General features: G+C 44.6%; 1 protein-coding gene across 3 annotated transcripts in view; it reads left to right on the forward strand.

Moving 5' to 3' along the window:
• LOC141047947 (uncharacterized) overlaps positions 1-18,668 on the forward strand; it is a 129,520-nt gene that overhangs the window by 81,758 nt on the left and 29,094 nt on the right. For 2 of the 3 annotated variants that reach the window (XM_073543332.1, XM_073543325.1), the window contains exon 2: positions 5,228-5,350. The exons of the other annotated variant lie outside the window; for it this stretch is intronic. In XM_073543332.1, the coding sequence (XP_073399433.1) occupies positions 5,228-5,350 (123 nt within the window). The remainder of the gene's footprint in view (positions 1-5,227; positions 5,351-18,668) is intronic. 3 annotated transcript variants of the gene reach the window in all.

The following is an 18,668-nucleotide window of genomic DNA, read 5'->3' on the forward strand; positions in this document are numbered from 1 at the left end:
TCAGAGAGAAAACGAGAGGCGTTCCTGTCAGAGTCACCTGACTCTCTGAGTCCAGCCGACCAAAGGCTCCTTCCCGGTGCAGCATCACTGTACACATCTGTGGCCCATCATTACTACCTGGAAAGGATATTCCACATTCTGAAAAAGACCTGCACATACACTGCGGTACTCCAGACATACCTACTGAGACACCCAGTGCTGTCACTTCTTCACACTTGGCCCCTTTCTGGACCACCACCCTGCTTTGGGTTGCCACCCCAATTTTGGTCACCGCCCCCTTTTGGAACTCCACCCCTTTTTGGGTTACCACTCCAATTTGGGTCACCACCCCCTTTTGGGACTCCACCCCTTTTTGGGTTACCACTCCAATTTGGGTCACCGCCCCCTTTTTGGACTCCACCCCTTTTTGGGTTACCACTCCCTTTTGGGTCACCGCCCCCTTTTGGGTTACCACCCCCTTTTGGGATTTCCCCATGTCCGTCCTGCAGAACCTCTTAGGCCACAGTTCACACCACACAGTTTGTCTCTCACGATACCAGACAAGTCCTTGCTGGCACCACCACAGCTCCTGCTGTCACTGATCACCGGCACCTCCGGCTGCTGTTCACACACATACACAGCGGCTGGTGTCACTGCAGCTCCTGCTGCGCCATCTTCGTGGACCCGCCGATCCACCGGAAGCCGCTTGTCACCTTCGGAACCCCGCCGGGTTACTGGAAGCCGCTTGTCACCCTCAAAGATAAAAAAGCCACAAAAGTGCGCCCATAGGGCCTTACCAGTGCAGGTATAATGGGTTATGCAGCAATAATACAGGGTACTCACCCTCAATAGTTGTGTAAAGCCACAACTACTGTATCCGCTTAGTCACATGCCATAAAGCTGCAGCAGGATGGCGTAGACAGACAGCGTCTGCTACCAATGCTCCCAGGGCAGATCCCTTAAAGAAAACACCAGGTCCCTGTGCTGCGAGACCTTCGTGACCCCACTGAGCCACAGCAAGCACCTTCAGGTTTTGCAGAGGAAAAGAAAAAAAAAAAAACACATGCACAGTCTCTCACATGTCCTGTCCATGCACTATTCAGGACGTACCGTCTCCGCCTGAGACCGTCCACCACACAGGGCGCACCGGGTGCTATTCAGGGAGCAGCCCTCCTCCCAGGGTCTCCCAACACACCGGCCTCACCAGGTCCAAGGTCATAGCACGTGTTCCAGGGATCCGATTCCTCTCCCAGAACCTCCCAACACTGACCCTCCAGGACCTTGCTCACTGACCCCTCCAGGAACACAGTCTCTCACTGACCCAGGTCAGTGCAACACAGACTCCTGTCTGTTACCTGTGTCGGCCACACAGGTTCCTGGACGCCTCTTCTCCTCAGAGGTATCCCACAAATATTAATACAGTCACTTTCTCTGACCTCGGTCAGTATTACTCACGGTTGTCAGACCGTCTGCTCTCCTGGCTCAGAATCGCCAGCACTGCCACACGTGCTTCTGGGAATCGCTGCCCGCAGTCTGTCACCAATTGTAGGGATTTGACTCGCTTAGGTGCAGCGGGAGACAAACATGAGGCACGTTCCTTTAAAATTTCACCAGGTTTATTACTCCATAAACCATAGACAGCATAACACTGAAATGTAACCTTCACTTCAGGCAAAGGAACAGAAATGTCCGTGGCTTCAGACTCGGACTGAGAGTCTCAGCACATGCTGGGAGCTGTAGTCCTCCCCATATACACTCTCTGTAGTGTCCCACCTGGACACATGGAAGTCTGTCCACACTCAGACAGACTCCCTCCACACTCTCACATGTGCCAAACACCTCAATTACATAGCCCTGTAACCACACCCAAAGGGGATCACATGGCTATGACATCACCAAAGGTTGTATAGACACACAGGCTTCCCTGACACAGTGTAACAGAAAGATCAGCAGTACCTCTGCTGATCAATACACCCTGGAGCCTGCATCCCAAGGCCACCCACCTTGAGACCCACAATGGTCATTTAGGACCCTGCTCCTGTTACCACACTGAATGTGACTGTACACCCGTCCTGGGACACCCACACAGCGCCCCCTAGCCGACACAGTGGTAACTACACCACAGTATATATATATATATATATATATGAGAACAAAAAGGAAATCCAGCAAGAACTCAGCAAACCAGGATTGGAGTAAAATGATGCTTTTCTTTATTTCTTCAACAAGGTATAAAAACGACCCACAAGAATCAGAAACCAGAGTACATGGCAGAAATTAGCACAAATGGGACTACGCGTTTCGGCGGCCTAATCCTCCTTCTTCACGGTCTGGTTTGAACCTGGTTTGCTGAGTTCTTGCTGGATTTCCTTTTTGTTCTCTTATTGAAGGATTTACTCCTAATCCAGTCCGTGCAGTTACTTGATTACCAGATGGAAAGACCCAGGAGTCTTATTGCTGCAGCTGGACACTGACACACATACTCATATATATATATATAAGTTACATCTTAAGTTCATCTCATCTCCCGTCTCGTCACTGCATCCAGCATACCTGCAATTACTACACACATACACAGATATACACATATACTGTACATACATACACACATAGACAAAAACATGTACTGTACATGCATACACACACATACAAATATACCATACATACACACATTTATACCTTACATACATACACAGATACACACACTGATAGAAACATACACATAGGTACACACACATACTGTACATACACAGATGCACACATACATACATCAATATGCAAACACATGCATGCACACACATACTAATTTATGACCTCAGAAGTTCAGATGAGCTGTGGAGGAGGTCCACCTCATAGTACAGAGATCAGCTGGAGGAGACTGCAGAACCCACTGTGGGGCATGGGGACACAGCAGAGAGGACTGATATCAGGCCCCTGCTGTCCCATGCAGTGAGCCTCCTCCCCGACCTCTTTTCTGAGATCCTGCTGGAAATAGAACAGTGGAGGGAGCAGAAGACCTACAGTAAATCCTTCTCTTCCTCCAATGTTGTCCCCAGTGTGCTGTGTAATCGATATTTCATTGTGCATAGGCTGCTGTAATTCTCACTAGTGCAAGTCCTGTTTACAGATTTACAGAGGGCAAAGAACCTCTGACAACGATAATTTTTTTTAGCTGCACAAAAGATCATGTCAGCCAATGGAAGAGCGTTTTGCTCATTCTTTGACTGATAGACAGCCTATTTAAACTGAAAGAATATTGTTCACGAATATCTTTCAGTGTAAATGCAGATTTAAGGGGTGGTGCCATAATCTAAACTATTTTCTAATATACTTGAATTAAAAATTCCCCATCCTTCCATAACTACACTATCGAGCAGCTTTTTTTTTTTTTAAATTCCTTTTTGATGACGCTTTGTTTGAGAATTCAAATGCATGTGTCATCAAGAGACAGAGGTTGTGGTCACTGCTGTAGCCCCTGCCCCCCTCCCTAAAATGAAGAATCATCAGTGATGCTCGTTTCAGGGGCTGAATCAGTTCCAGCGCAATAAATATTGTGCAGAAAGACAGCACGCTCTCAGATCAACAGTAGCAAGCCAGTAACAGAGCACGTTGTCAGAATAACTGGCATGCAGAGATCAGTGATGTCACTTGCAGGGACGATGGTTGTCTCTGCACACCAGGTATTCTGACAACGCTCACTGACAGTCTCTGCCTCCTCATAACGTTTGAGTATCCTAGCATCTACTGGGATTCTCAAATGAAGCATCATCAAAAAGGCAGTGAAAAAAAAGAAAAGGAGTTAGCTAGCGTAGTTAGGGTAGGTTGCAGAATTTTTAATTCAAGTATGTTTGAAGATGTCACGATCCTTCCATTAATGAGGTCATAGGGACACAGTGAGTGATAGCTCAGCCTCCCTATAGAATGTAGGGGTGTGTTGGGCTTTCAGTTTTGTGAATGACAACCCAAAAACCCTATCAGTGGTAGGGGCGTCCTGGGTTAATAATAATAATAATTTTTCTATAGCACCAACATATTCTGCAGCACTTGACATTATAGAGGGGACTTCTACAGACAATAGACATTACAGCATAGTATAGCAATAAACACATAGATCCAAACAGATACCAATAGGAATGAGGGCCCTGCTTGCAAGCTTAAAATCTGTCAGTATTGTGAGTGGCAGTCTAGGCACCCATTTAGTTCAGGCCTGCTAGGTTTCATCCACGTGTCTCCCATTGTGAATTATTGACTAGGTATTTAGTTTGCTGACAATGTTTAGATCATAGCCAGTCATAGCTTTAGCTTGGTGGTGTGTGTGCCTTGTTCTGTAGCACTCTGTCATTCTGATCTTTTGCTCTCTGACCTTGAATTTTGCCTTTGACCATTCGTTTGCCTAGCCCCATTGTCTTGATCCGCAACCACCCCGCTATTCTGACCTCGGACTGTGATCTGTTTACTCCATTGTCTTGCCCCTCTGTTTCTGACTAACTCTCTTGGCATTTGACTCTGGGCCTCTTGATTCCCCTGCCTCATCTCTTGTCCATAAGAAGTGACATTCACAAGTGTCACAGAAAATAGTTTAGATTATGTCACTAGAGAGATAGGGATTTAGAAGGAAAATTACTTTTGACTTGGGACCACCCTTTTAACACTCAATACTGTGAAAGAGTTGGGGAGCAGAATTGGGAATTAGATTGTTTAGGACAGTTCTAACATCACACCATGAAAAGCTTGACCAAACATGCAGCTGTTAGCCCCTGTTGATGTTTACCTCAGTGAACAAACAAACAAAAGATGGAACAGGTCATAATCATCCTGCCTCATCCCTGTCCTGTTCCTAGAAAAGGAAAGTGTGGAGAGACCAACAGCTCCTGTCACTGGGGAACAGTCTGATTTTTCTGATGATTCAAACTAAAATAGGTGTGATGATTTCAAAACTGTGGTTAGTTTTCTTCTATCATGTAAGGTTTTCTCTCCACAGTAAATCTTAATGTAATTACGTTAGGCTGGATCAAGGGTAGCATTAGTGCTCTCCTATTGGCCAAGAGCAAACCACCCTTTAGTGGAGAGGGGTGGAGGATGACCTTGATGGCCGGCAACAGGTTTTGCTCAGGTTATTCAGTTAATCGTGAGACAGTGTGGCGAGAGGTTATGTGCTGCTCTATATAGTGAAACGTATTCCGAAAGTCTGTATACAAGGAGTTAAAAGAATTGTTTTCTAGTTACACACTAATTTCCTATCTTTCAGATCATGTCTGTCTGTGCTAATTCTCTTCGTAAGGAAGGACCTAAACAGCTCTGATTCCTTTTGCTATATCTGTGGCAGTTTCACCATTCCCAGACACAGGACGAACATCAGTACATTTGTAAAGTAAGCCAATTTTACACATTTCAAAGTAACATTTGGTGATCACGATAAGTCTTCGGGCCCCTCACATGATGTGCAAGCAGTGTGTCCAGTTTTTACGGATGAGGACAAAGGGAACACGTGATAACATACCATTTGGTATACCTATGATTTGGCGAGAGCAAAGAGATAATTCAGTAACTGTTGCTTTTGTAAAGTGAAAACTTCAGGATATAACAAGAAAATAAATAAAAATAAATATAAAATAGAGGATCCTATTCGACCATCAGCTATACATCCAGTGCCTGATTCAGCTGAAATCTCAGTGCCAGTTTTCCTTGAGCTACACTGTTTTCAAGAACAGCATTATGGTGAAGAACAATGTGACTGCAAGGATGAAGATTTTGAAATTGAAGATGTTTCAGATCATAAGGAACTGGACCGGCATGAGTTGAGTGATTTGGCATGAGATTTGAGACTGTCAAAAAAGGCTTCAGAACTCCTAGCGTCTGAATGAGAAAAACTGGCTTGAAAAAAGAGCAAAGGTATCCCACTTTCGATCCAGAGAAAGAGCATTTCTGCAATAATTTAGAAGTGACAGTGGATTTGTGTATTGCCATAATATACATGGTTTATTTCCTAGAATTGGGAATTCCAATAAATAGCTCAAATCGATGGCGACTTATAGCTCTAAGCGGAGTTCAAAGTGTGTCCTCCTCCAAAATGGCAATTTGGTGCAGTCCCAAGTAGCTATTCAATTTCTCTTTATGAAGAATATGGAGACATAAAGAGAGTCATTCAGTTGTTGCAATATCAAAAACACATTTGGATTATCTGTGCTGACTGTAAAATAGTATGCTTACTTCTTGGTCAGCAACACGGATACACCAAGTATCCTTGTTTTCTGTGCATGTGGGACAGCAGAACTTGAGAAAAGCATTGGGTGGAGACCAATTGGCCTCCATGATCTGACGTCAACCCTGGTGATCCAAACATTCTACATGAGCCACTTGTTGCCAAAAAGAACATTATATTCCCACCTCCACACTTGATACTGTCTCTCATGAAGCAATTTGTTAAAGCTTTGCCAACTGAAGGAACTGTTCCAAGTACTGTGTTTTTCAGATTATAAGACACATTTTTCTCAAAATTTTTGAGGAAAATGGGGATGAGTCTTATAATTTGAAGGTAGCTTACTGGGGGTAGGGGAGCTGCGGTGGATTTGGGTCACAGGAGGCAGGGTTTTCTTTTAGGAGGCCGGCACTGGCAGCAGGAGTGGGGCAATGCTGTGAAGCCCTTCTGAGCTGCAATTTTACACTATCAACACTAACACAGTGTTCTGTGTCAAGCGGTGGGCGGAGGTCGGTAGCCTGACATTGTACTACTAATGTCAAGCTACCGAGCTGCTTTCACCACTGGAAGGAGTCACTGCCGCAGGACTTTACGATGACAAAGCAGAGATCTGCATCTAATCCCATCCTGCATCATATGGTCCTCTGATCCCTGCAACTAATCCCATCCTGCATTTTACTTTCCACTGAGCCCTGCATCAAATCTCATCCTGCGTCATATGGTCGGTTGAGCCCTGCAGCTAATCCCATCCTGCATCATACTGTCCACTGAGCCCTGCATCAAATCCCATCCTGTGTCATACGGTCCGCAGGGCCCTGCATCAAATGCCATTCTGCCTCATACGGTCCGGTGAGCCTTGCATCAAGTCCCATCCTGCATTATATACGGTCTGAAGAATCCTGCAACTAATCCCATCCTGCAACTAATCCCATCCTGCATCACTCGGTAAACTGAGCCCGGCTGCATCAAATCCCATCCTGCATCATAGGATTCGCTGAGCCCTGCAACTAATCCCATCCTGCGTTTTACTGTCCACTGTACCCTGCATCTAATCCCCTCCTGCGTGATACAGCCCGTATATCTAATCCCATGCTGCATGACATATGCCATATATTTAATCCCATCCTGCGTGGTACACTCCACATATCTAATCTTATCCTACATGATACACTCTACATATCTAATCCCTTCCTGCGTCAAATCTAATACCATTGTGCCTGACACACTTTGAGTATCTAATACCATCCTATGGCACAGAGAGCAGCACAGAACTAACAGAATTTGTGCTGCCGTCCATCCTCGGTGACACTGTAGTTGTCAGTATTACTGGCAGTCATATCACAACTTTTTCGGTTACCTTTGCCCTCTGATGTTGTCCTATTTATGGGTATTCTCAAATGAAATGTCAAATCAGAAGAAGGCAAAAAAATTAACTAAAGTTGTTGGATACATTAGAGAGGAACAGTAGGAACTACGGTATTTAATTAACGTATTTTAGAAAAGCGATGGTCAATATATATTAGTTTCCGACCAGCCCTTTAAGACTTGATTACCAAAACCTATATATTTATTTACAGTATATGTTCTAGATAATGTAATATACCTTGGTTGGAAACCTAAAACCAAACAGAGCAATTGCTATTTACCGTAGTTGCAATAGCAAAATGAATTATTTTAGCAGCAGCTGATGACAAATTTGTATTTACTCAGCATGCTTAATCTATAACGGTAACAATTTTACCATTGGTTTCTAAGAAACAATTCTAAAGCATCTAAACAAAGGCAAGTTTTGGCCTAGCCTACAGTTATTAGTGAGTGATGTGGTTTAAATAAAATTATTATTCTCATATAAATGAAATTGGATGTCCCCTCTGCATCCCTCACCTCTGTATTGTCTGTATGAGGGCTCATGTACAGTGCATATTCGGCCCCCTGGAACTTTTCAACCTTTTCCCACATATCATGCTTCAAACATAAAGATACCAAATGTAAATTTTTGGTGAAGAATCAACAACAAGTGGAGCACAATTGTGAAGTTGAAATGTATTGGTTATTTTAAATTTTTGTGGACATTCAAAAACTGAAAAGTGGGGCGTGCAATCTGATTCGGCCCCTTTAACTTACAATAATACTTTGTTGTGCCACCTTTTGCTGCGATTACAGCTGCAAGTTGCTTGGGGTATGTCTCTATCAGTTTTGTACATCAAGATACTGAAATTCTTGCCCATTCTTCCTTGACAAACAGCGCGAGCTCAGTGAGACTTGATGGAGATCGTTTGTGAACAGCAGTTTTCAGTTTTTTCCACAGATCCTCGATTGGATTTAGGTCTGGACTTTGACTTGGCCATTCTAACACCTGGATACGTTAATTTGTGAACCATTCCATTGTAGATTTTGCTTTATCTTTGGGATCATTTTCTTGTTGGAAGACAAATCTCCGTCCCAGTCTCAGGTCTTTTGCAGACTCCAACAGATTTTCTTCAAGAATGGTCCTGTATTTGGCTCCATCCATCTTCCCATCAATTTTAAACATCTTCCCTCTCCCTGCTGAAGAAAAGCAGCCCCAAACCATGATGCTGCCACCACCATGTTTGACAGTGGGGATGATGTGTTCAGGGTGATGAGTTGTGTTGCCTTTACGTCAAACATATCGTTTGGCATTGCTGCCAAAAAGTTCGATTTTGGTTTCATCAGACCAGAGCACTTTCTTCCACATGTTTGGTGTGTCTCCCAGGTGGCTTGTTGCAAACTTTAAACTACACTTTTTATGGATATCTTTGAGAAATGGCTTTCTTCTTGCCACTCATCCATAAAGGCCAGATTTGTGCATTGTATGACTGATTAATGTCCTATGGACAGACTGTCCCACCTCAGCTGTAGATCTCTGCAGTTTATCCAGAGTGATCATGGGCCTCTTGGCTGCATCTGTGATCAGTCTTCTCCTTGTTTGAGATGAAAGTTTAGAGGGACGGCCGGGTCTTGGTAGATTTGCAGTGGTATGATATTCCTTTTATTTCAATATGATCGCTTGCGCAGTACTCCTTGGGATGTTTAAAGTTTTGGAAATCATTTTGTATCCAAATCCGGCTTTAAACTTCTCCACAACAGTATCATGGACCTACCTGTTGTGTTCCTTGGTCTTCATGATGCTTCAAACAAAACCCTGAGACTATCACATAGCAGGTGCATTTATACGGATACTTGATTACACGCAGGCGGATTATATTTATCATCATTAGTCATTTAGGACAACATTGGATCATTCAGAGATCCACAATGAACTTCTGGAGTGAGTTTGCTGCACTGAAAGTAAAGGGAACGAATAATATTGCACGCCCCGCTTTTCAGTTTTTGAATTTCCACAAAAATTTAAAATAACCAATACATTTTGTTCAACTTCACAATTGTGTTCCACTTGTTGTTGATTCTTCACAAAAAATTTACATTTGGTATCTTTATGTTTGAAGCATGATATGTGGGAAAAGATTGAAAAGTTCCACGGAGCCAAATACTTTCGCAAGGCACTGTAGATGAGTGTATAAATCGGACGTGTCCTGTCTGATTTTTGATTGGATAGCACACGGACAGCCCACTGACCCATGTTATTCAATAGGGATGTTTACATGAGCGATATTTCTCTTGGCACAACTGTCCTTAAGAATAAAATTGCAGTGTGTACTGTTGTCTTCTGAGTCTTGAATGAGACTTGCCTATACAAGTCTATGGGTACGTAAAAAAAAGCGGATCCCACACAACATGCATTTAGCATCCGATTTTTAGAGATACATTTCCATTATTTAAAGGGGTATCCGGGACTTTATAAAAAATAATATGTACCAAAGCACCACTAACAGGTAGCGAATTGCAACTTACCTGTTTTTGTGCCTGGTGCTGTTACCTGCCGGGGATGCAGAAGCTTCTGCTGACATCCCATCTACAGAGCGGAGGCTTCTTATCTGCTCCGTGATGTACACGGTGCGGGACTTCTGATGTCATGACCGCGCATGGCGAGTACGGGTTCTTACCTTGCAACCTCTACCTGCAACCACTCCGCACCAAAATTGCCACCCCCTTAAATAAAAACACTACTAATTATATTCTTTGGATACATTTTGGCCACAGCGGCCAATTTTATTAACAAACAATAACATATAACAATTATAAACCATAAATATTAATGCAATCTGTATGCAAACATGAGGGGAGGGTTCTTGGAGCTCAAAGATCTGGCTTTATATTTGGGAAAACAAACAAACCTCAACCACCATGTTACCCCCAGCCGTCCATCACCAGCTCGAGGGCACCATACATCCCGTTCCGGGAAGACTGACCACCAAAGCTCCAGGGGTTAAACCCCATCCAGAGCCCATAACCAAATGCCACTTCCTGGGTTCCTGGGCTAGAATGGCAGTTTTCCCACACTTTTTGTCTACCACCCCTTTAGCCCCCAACCCCTCCCCTTTAAGACTCCACCCCTTACCACCCCCCACCAACCAAACTCGTCCCCCTTTCCAATTTCAGGCTTGAAACCTCCCCAATCAAGCGCAGTCATGGGGGGCCTCCATATAGCTATGCCCTACTACAGCCCTCATCTTTCAGACTGAAAGCCGGATCCCTGCTGACTAACTGGGGGACCCAGCTGTCAGTAAGAACGACTTCGGAAGTCAAACCCAGTTACATCAGCAGAATCCCCAGCAGGAGCAGTATGTGACCACTCTGTGCCGGGGAAGTACGGGGTTGAGCACAACAGGCAGATAAATTTCAATTACATGCCTGATAGTGCTTAGGTACATTTTTTTTGTTTTTTATAAAGTCCCAGATATCCCCTTTAACCTGAAAAACTGTATCATCTACATTTTATAATGTAGACGTATGAAAACGGCCCTTACATGGATCACACATGGACGTCAAACAGATGTCACATGGATGTAAAAAATGGACACACAGCTGACAATTGGATGAAAATCTCACGTTTTCCAGATAAAACTTGGATGATTTTTCACATCCTCGTCTGCAGCCGGCATAAGAGCGTAAGCTCTTTATTAACAGCAGAGTATTATTTAACCTGTATTTCATGCTCCCAGGTGTCCTCCGTATTTTCTGTATTTTTGTGTGGCTGTTACAATTGCGATTTGTGACACAGCATGTCCAGAACTGAATAGGTTTGCCTTTTTTTAGATAATGGAGTGAGTGAGGTTGTGATTATTATTATTATTATTATTATTATTATTATTATTATTATTATTTTCTGCTCACCTTCTTCCCAGAGCCATAACATTTTTATTTTTCTGTCAATACGGCCATATGAGGGCTTGTTTTTTGCAGGACGAGTTGTACTTTCGAGTGAGTCTGTTGATTTTGTTATATAGTGTACTGGAAAATGAGGGGAAAATAGCCATGTACAGTGAAAGTACAAAAAAGTGCAATTCCACAATTGTTTATTTTCGTTTTTATTTACCATGTTCAGTAAATGCTAAAACTCACCTGCCATTATGATTCGCCAAGTCAGTAGAAGTACACAGATACAAAAGTGTATAGGTTATTTTCAGTTTAAGTGGTGAAAAAAATTACAAAGTTTGTAAGAAAAAAAAGCGCCATTCTCAGAGAAGCGTGATGATCTTGAGCTGAGTGAAGGCTTATTTTTTGCGCGCCAAGCTGATGTTTTTTAGTTATTCCATTGTGGCATAAATGCAATGTTTTGATCGCCCATTACTGCATTTTATTGCAATGTTGCCGTGGTCAAAAAGGTAATTATGGAGTTTCGATTTTTTTAACATTACGCCATTTACCGATCGGCTAAATTTACTTTATATTTTGATAGATCATGCATTTCTGAACTAAGCGATACCAAATATGCGTATTTTTTTAATGATTTTATTTTGAATGGGGAAAAGGGGGGGTGATTTGAATGTTTGTGTTTTATTTTTTAATATTTCTAAAAAATTTTTTTTTTTTACTTTTTACTGAATTGAATAGTCCCCTTAGGAGACTTAAAGCTGAGATCATGTGATTGCCTGTGCCTTACATAGCAAGGCTGAAGCCCTTCTATGTATAGAGGAAATCAAAATCTCCTGTGAATGCCGGCCAATGGGCAGGGTATGTGACGGGCGCCGATGGGCGTGTTGTTGTGACGCACTTACAGCCAGCTTGTGTTAAATGCCTGTCACGATCCATTTTTGGATCTGTGGCAGATATGCATTCTCACATTAAAACTTTTTTCCTTACAGAGCCATCGAGGGTTAATATCAGTTTTTCCCCCGGTGGCCGCTGGTGTAATTGCATTGCTAGGTGAGTTTGCTGATGCAGGTGGTGACCACTCCCACCTTCCTTTAAAAGGTCACCTGGTGCATCAGCTGATTGTTGGTTATACAGGTCCTTTGGATATCAACCGTGCTGAAGATAGGAGCTTTCTGGTGCAGTGGTTCTGGGTCGCCCTCACACCCAGGGCTGTGGGGTACTCAGTACCGGGCCCGATGAGCTTCAATGGGAGATGTCACGGCAGCTGGGACCCGGCCCGTGGCCCTGGGCGCCCATTGTAAAAAGGGTTGTTTCAGTGTGCTGATGTTGGTGAAAGTTTATAAGTGATTCGTGACGCCACCTGTTATGAATGAGTCACCGTAGGAGGCAAAAACAGAATTGCTAGCTAAGTCCAGAAAACCAGAGAAGTTAGCAGCTATCGGATTGCAGACCCCTGAACCTATCTACAACAACTAGCAGTAGCCGTGGGGGGTTCCTACGATGCCCTAGACCCCTCAATCACAGCCGGAGAACTGCCTAGCCTAAAGACAGAAAGGGAAATCTAAACTGCCCCAGAGCAGACCCCAAAGCAATAGGCAGCCCCCAACATATAATGACGGTGAAGCAAGAAGAAAAAACACTAACATAGATAGAAAGATAGACTGAGCAAATGATGGGGCCCAAGCTAACTAGATAGGACAGGATTGGAAGGCTGCTGTCTGCAATCCGCAAAAAACCCTATCAAAATAAGAGCCAACAGACTGACAGGGAAAAAGGCCCTGAAGACGCTAGGCTTCAAAAAGACTATGTCAGTACTCAGGTATTTTCTGAAGACAGAGCAAACCGACAAAAAGGAATTCAGCTCACCCCAGCAGGGAATGGCAGAATCCAGAAAAGCAAGGCAAACTAAAACACAAAACACAAATGCAAAAAGGCAAAGCAGAAAACTTAGCTTTTGAGGAGCAAGAATCAGACTGGTCTCCTAGAATTCCACAGAGAAATCACCAGTGAGGCAGAAGGGCGTCGGCTGCCTTATATCCAGTCAGAGATCCCTGTCGCCCAGTCATCCTCTCCCAGCTCAGGTGCTTGGTAATCAGCCTCACTACCTTCCTTCACCAGAAGAGGGAGTTCATCAGACCTCAATGGTGAAGGGGAAAATGAACTCATAACAGCCACCTGTGGTGTTCGGCCATAGAGATGTAAGCCGACGCTGCAGACAGATCCTCTGGGACAGATGGTGTGGTGCAGCAGTGATGTTATAGCCCTCCACAGGCAGGGCTGTAGTCCCAGGGCAGTGTAGGTGAAGTGACACTTAGATGGTGTAGTGTCAGGCACAAGGGATGTAGCGGTACTGGGCAGGTTGGCGCAGGAATAAGTGGAGGACACCAGGCCATGTAGTTCCAAGGCTTTACTCACAGTCTGTTGTGCAAACAGGTGCCCGCTTCCGTGCCGTGTCCTCCGGGTCAGAGACTCAGTCAACTTCCAGGCCAGATGGAATACTCCCTTCCAACACTCCGCCAACATATGTGCCTTTTCTGAATGTCTCCTCTTATAGCACCTTTGAGTGAAGTACTCCTAGTACTGAGTTACACTGGAGTTCCACCTGTCAGATGTTCCTATGAACTCTACTTGTACGGCAGACAGCTGTAGCCTGCTTTGGGGACTCCTTGCTATTAAGTCCCGGCTCACTAATATGTTGCTGTTGTGCCCCCAAGTCTTGTGTGGGAATAAAGTGGTCACTACTTCTATTCCTCCGGTTTCTGCTGCAAGACCATTAGTATCCATACAATCTCGGGGATTGGACCCCGGCTTTGCGCTTAGAACTTGAAATGGGTTCTCCTCTAACCCTGGTCCTTGTTCTCTTATTCTCCTCTTGTTCCGTGCTAATCCTTCTTTCCAATGGAGAATCAAGCTTCCTTCCTCTGTCTCTTTCCTGTGCCAGCAGACCCAGATCACTGTGGCCTGCTGCAGCACTTCCCTTTCCATCCCTCTCCCGGGGATCTTCTCTGTCTCACACTCTGTCCTTCTACATCTTCGCTCACTGACTGAATCGAAGACTGACTGACTCAAATCTTGCCGCTCTTTTGTGCGAACTAAACTCCACCCACCGCCCAGCTCGTTTCGTGTTCCAAGTAGGGAGCTACCAAGGGGTGCTTTGCTATACTCCAAATAGGGAGCCGCCGAAGGTGCTTTGCTACACTACTTTGTGGTGTGGGGTGCAGGTGTTGGAGTGTGGTCAGGTGTCCCCACCTTACCTGGATAGTGGGGTACCACACCTCAGGAGGAGGTGCAGTACCTCTGTGGCGACTGAGCCTCAGGGGCGCCACAGTTCATCAGCTGAATGCTGTGATCTGGTGCCTACTCTGCATGCGGTGCATTGCAGCAGAGAAAGCTAAGTGTTGCTTGTCTTACCTCGCTTGTTATTTTCTTCCCTTGGTGTTGTATTAGTGCAGCGGTGGGACCAGTGTCCGCACTTGCCAATTCCCTACTGAGGGATAGGTGCAGGGCAAGTGAGGGCTAAGGTATCCTGCTCGGCGACGGTTTGAAAGAAGCTGTATAGAGACATCAGGATTGACCAGGGCACAGCCTCTGGAGAGTGCAGGAGGTGTCCATTTCCCCGTTCCCTATCGCAGGGCCCACCGTTGTAATTGTGTCTCGGGTGTTCCCTTGCTTGTTTGCTGTTTAGTGACCAACCAATTGCTGGGTCGTGTCACACAGAGCCAGTCACTTCGTGACAATGCTGCTGTCAGAGATTGACAGTGGTATTTAGCTTGTTAGATGCACATGACAGCTGATCAGATCAGCTGTCATGTGTGGGGAAAAATGCGGGCTCAGCGCCAGAGCCCACATAAAAGGCAGGGATACGACTAATGACGTACCTATACATCATCAGTTATAAAGGTGTTAAAGGGCATTTGTCATGGGATCAACCCTCCTAAGCTGTATACATGGACACGCAGGTTATAGAAAGTTGAATAAAGTTATATCTTGATATCTGTGATCCGATGTTTTATTCCAGGCAAATCCACATTTTTCTTATGTGCAAATGAGCTGTTAAGACCTATGGGCCCCTATGCCCATATAGATGGCTTAGGAGTGTAGATCCAATGAGAGATTCCCTTTAATGACTCAGAATGGTATGACAAGTGTCGTGTGCCTCTGTGCACCTCGCCACAAATCTTAGTGTAGTCAGTGACTGGAGTAAGATTTATAACATAAAGAACACCACAGCTCTTTATGAATTAGATGAGTTGTGATGTCCCACCTCCGCTGCGGCCCTGTCTTGCACAATCTCCACCCATTTTGTTGAAGTTGGCCAAAACTAGCATGAAATCGTCAAGACACATTTTTGCAGAAGTTCTCATTGTGCAAAAACTTTGCAACATTTCAAAACTTTTTACACCATTTTGGCACAAAAGCATTGATGAATCAGGGTCATAGAGTTAGGATCGTAGGTGTGGGAAGAATTATTTTTGCTACTCCAGTTTTCTTTCATCACTTTTCCTAGTATGATGCAGACATAGGATGATGCAAAACTGCACTTCTAGACACAGCACATGTATAGAAATGGTGCCATTCCTGGAAAAAAAAGACCCTTTTTGTAATCTCAGGTGGACAACTTCTTTAGACAAAAAATGAAAGTCATTATTGGAAAAATGCTCTTTCAAATGAGTTTCTGATGTGGAATACTGTAAGAATGAAATATGAAATGAATGTCTAAGGCTGGTTTCACATTTGCGTTTTTTTGCGCTGGAAAAAAACGCATACCTGCGCATGCGTTTTTTCCCCTATATTTAACATGGGTGCGCATACCTGCGCGCTGGTAAGCGCACGTATGCGATTTTCATGCGCTGCGTTTTTTTGGGGTGTGCGTTGGTATTTTCCAGACGCAGCATGTTGCATTTTTTGGCCCTGGAAAAAAGCGCATGCGCACGTATGCGCACGTTTTGCGCTAAAAATGGCCATTATAGCCTATGGATGCGCATACGTGCGCACTGGCATGCGCATGTATGCGTTTTTTTAGCGCTGCGTTTTTTTGGTGGTGTCCACTTGTTGTCCTAGTTATAATCTTCTAAAGTCAAAAAAAAAAAGTCTATATAAAGGAGGTGCCTGCCAAAACTCTGCCACTACTACACTGACAGATTGAAGAGCAGACAGTCAACCAAGAACCCATTATATCAGCGAAGAATGTGAGTATATTACATTATATGCCTGTCCTTTTAAATTATGTATGTACTAATGATTTTTATTATTTTTACATGCAGTATGTCTTCAGAATCCGAGTATACCCCATCGCGGCAGGAATTGGCGCAAGCAGACCGTGAGGTGATTATTTTTGTGCATCTGGTAAGTATATCTGCTGCTTCTCCAAATCTCTTACGTTTTTTTCAACTTTTTTAAGACATCGTCATCATCATCTTCTGCGGACGGGACTAGTGAGGGCGAAGAGCAGGAGCAGCGAAGCCAAGTCCCGGTGGTGATACGGAATGTAAGTATCAAATGATTTGTAATGTTCTTTATTTTTTATCTTCTATTTTTACTCTTTTTTATGTTTATTTTTTTGTAACTTTTTATTCAATTTAAATTTGATTATTCTAATGAATGTGTTTTGTCTAGGTTCCACAACGGGATGAAGACGTCTACCTGGATAATGAGCAGCTCATCAGCCTGGTCCAGGAGCGTTCGCCGTTGTGGGACAGCCGTGACCGGCTGCACAAGGACATTGTGGTGACCCGGCGGCTATGGAATGAGGTGGCCGCAGCGTTGATGGATGGCTGGGACAGCGCCACAGCATCCTCCAAAAAGGCGTTTAGTGAGTATTTCCCTGCTCTGTATTGTGCCGCAGTGACTGTTGTCCTTGACGGCACTGTTGGGTTTCATGCTAGGCATATTCTAGCAGGAAACCCAACAGTGTCATCGGGGTCTACAGTGACTGCTTTGAGTATTGTATTGCTACATTGTGCCGCAGTGACTGTTGTCCTTGACGGCACTGTTGGGTTTCGTGCTAGGTGTATTCTAGCAGGAAACCCAACAGTGTCATCGGGGTCTACAGTGACTGCTTTGAGTATTGTATTGCTACATTGTGCCGCAGTGACTGTTGTCCTTGACGGCACTGTTGGGTTTCGTGCTAGGTGTATTCTAGCAGGAAACCCAACAGTGTCATCGGGGTCTACAGTGACTGCTTTGAGTATTGTATTGCTACATTGTGCCGCAGTGACTGTTGTCCTTGACGGCACTGTTGGGTTTCGTGCTAGGTGTATTCTAGCAGGAAACCCAACAGTGTCATCGGGGTCTACAGTGACTGCTTTGAGTATTGTATTGCTACATTGTGCCGCAGTGACTGTTGTCCTTGACGGCACTGTTGGGTTTCGTGCTAGGTGTATTCTAGCAGAAAACCCAACAGTGTCATCGGGGTCTACAGTGACTGCTTTGAGTATTGTATTGCTACATTGTGCCGCAGTGACTGTTGTCCTTGACGGCACTGTTGGGTTTCGTGCTAGGTGTATTCTAGCAGGAAACCCAACAGTGTCATCGGGGTCTACAGTGACTGCTTTGAGTATTGTATTGCTACATTGTGCCGCAGTGACTGTTGTCCCTGACGGCACTGTTTTTTTTTTATCAACAGTGGACAAAGTCCGAACACGTTGGCGTTCGATCAAGGACCGCTTCAACAGTGATGTTCGTGCTGAGGGCCAGGTTCGCAGTGGATCTGCGTCAAGGACCAGAACTAGATACCGTCACTATCACGCGTTGCAGTTCCTAAGACCGGTCCTTGCCACGAGATCGTAAGTATTATAAATTTTGGGTTTTTATTTTTATTAATCTGTGTTTTTCTAATCCACAGCTGATGCTTCTTGTAAAGGCATGGTAGTAATGATTTTCCTTTCTTCCACAGCACCTGGAGCAGCACCCTGCAACCTGGCCCTGGAGCGGTCCTTCCTCGGACGTCCTCTGACCCGTCCCAGCCATCCGACAGCCAGGAAGCACCTTGCAGGTCAACCACACACACAGCTGGTGACCAGGAAGCTGGGCCATCAGGTGTTCCCCTGTCCCAGGTCTCTGCCACTGGTTATGCGGGCACTACCCGCCAGCGGCAGAGGGCCTTGGACAGGAATGTCTTGCCCGAGTTTATGCATTTGAGCGAGACATTTAATTCCAGCCTCAAGTCACTGTCCGACAGAGTTGAAAGCGGTTTTGCACTCATGGAACGTGGTTTTAACCACTTTGAACACCGCTTCAATTCTGTAGAACA

Source organism: Dendrobates tinctorius, unplaced genomic scaffold (assembly GCF_039654945.1).
Source record: "Dendrobates tinctorius isolate UK_male_01 unplaced genomic scaffold, ASM3965494v1 ptg000011l, whole genome shotgun sequence".
NCBI lineage: Eukaryota > Metazoa > Chordata > Amphibia > Anura > Dendrobatidae > Dendrobates > Dendrobates tinctorius.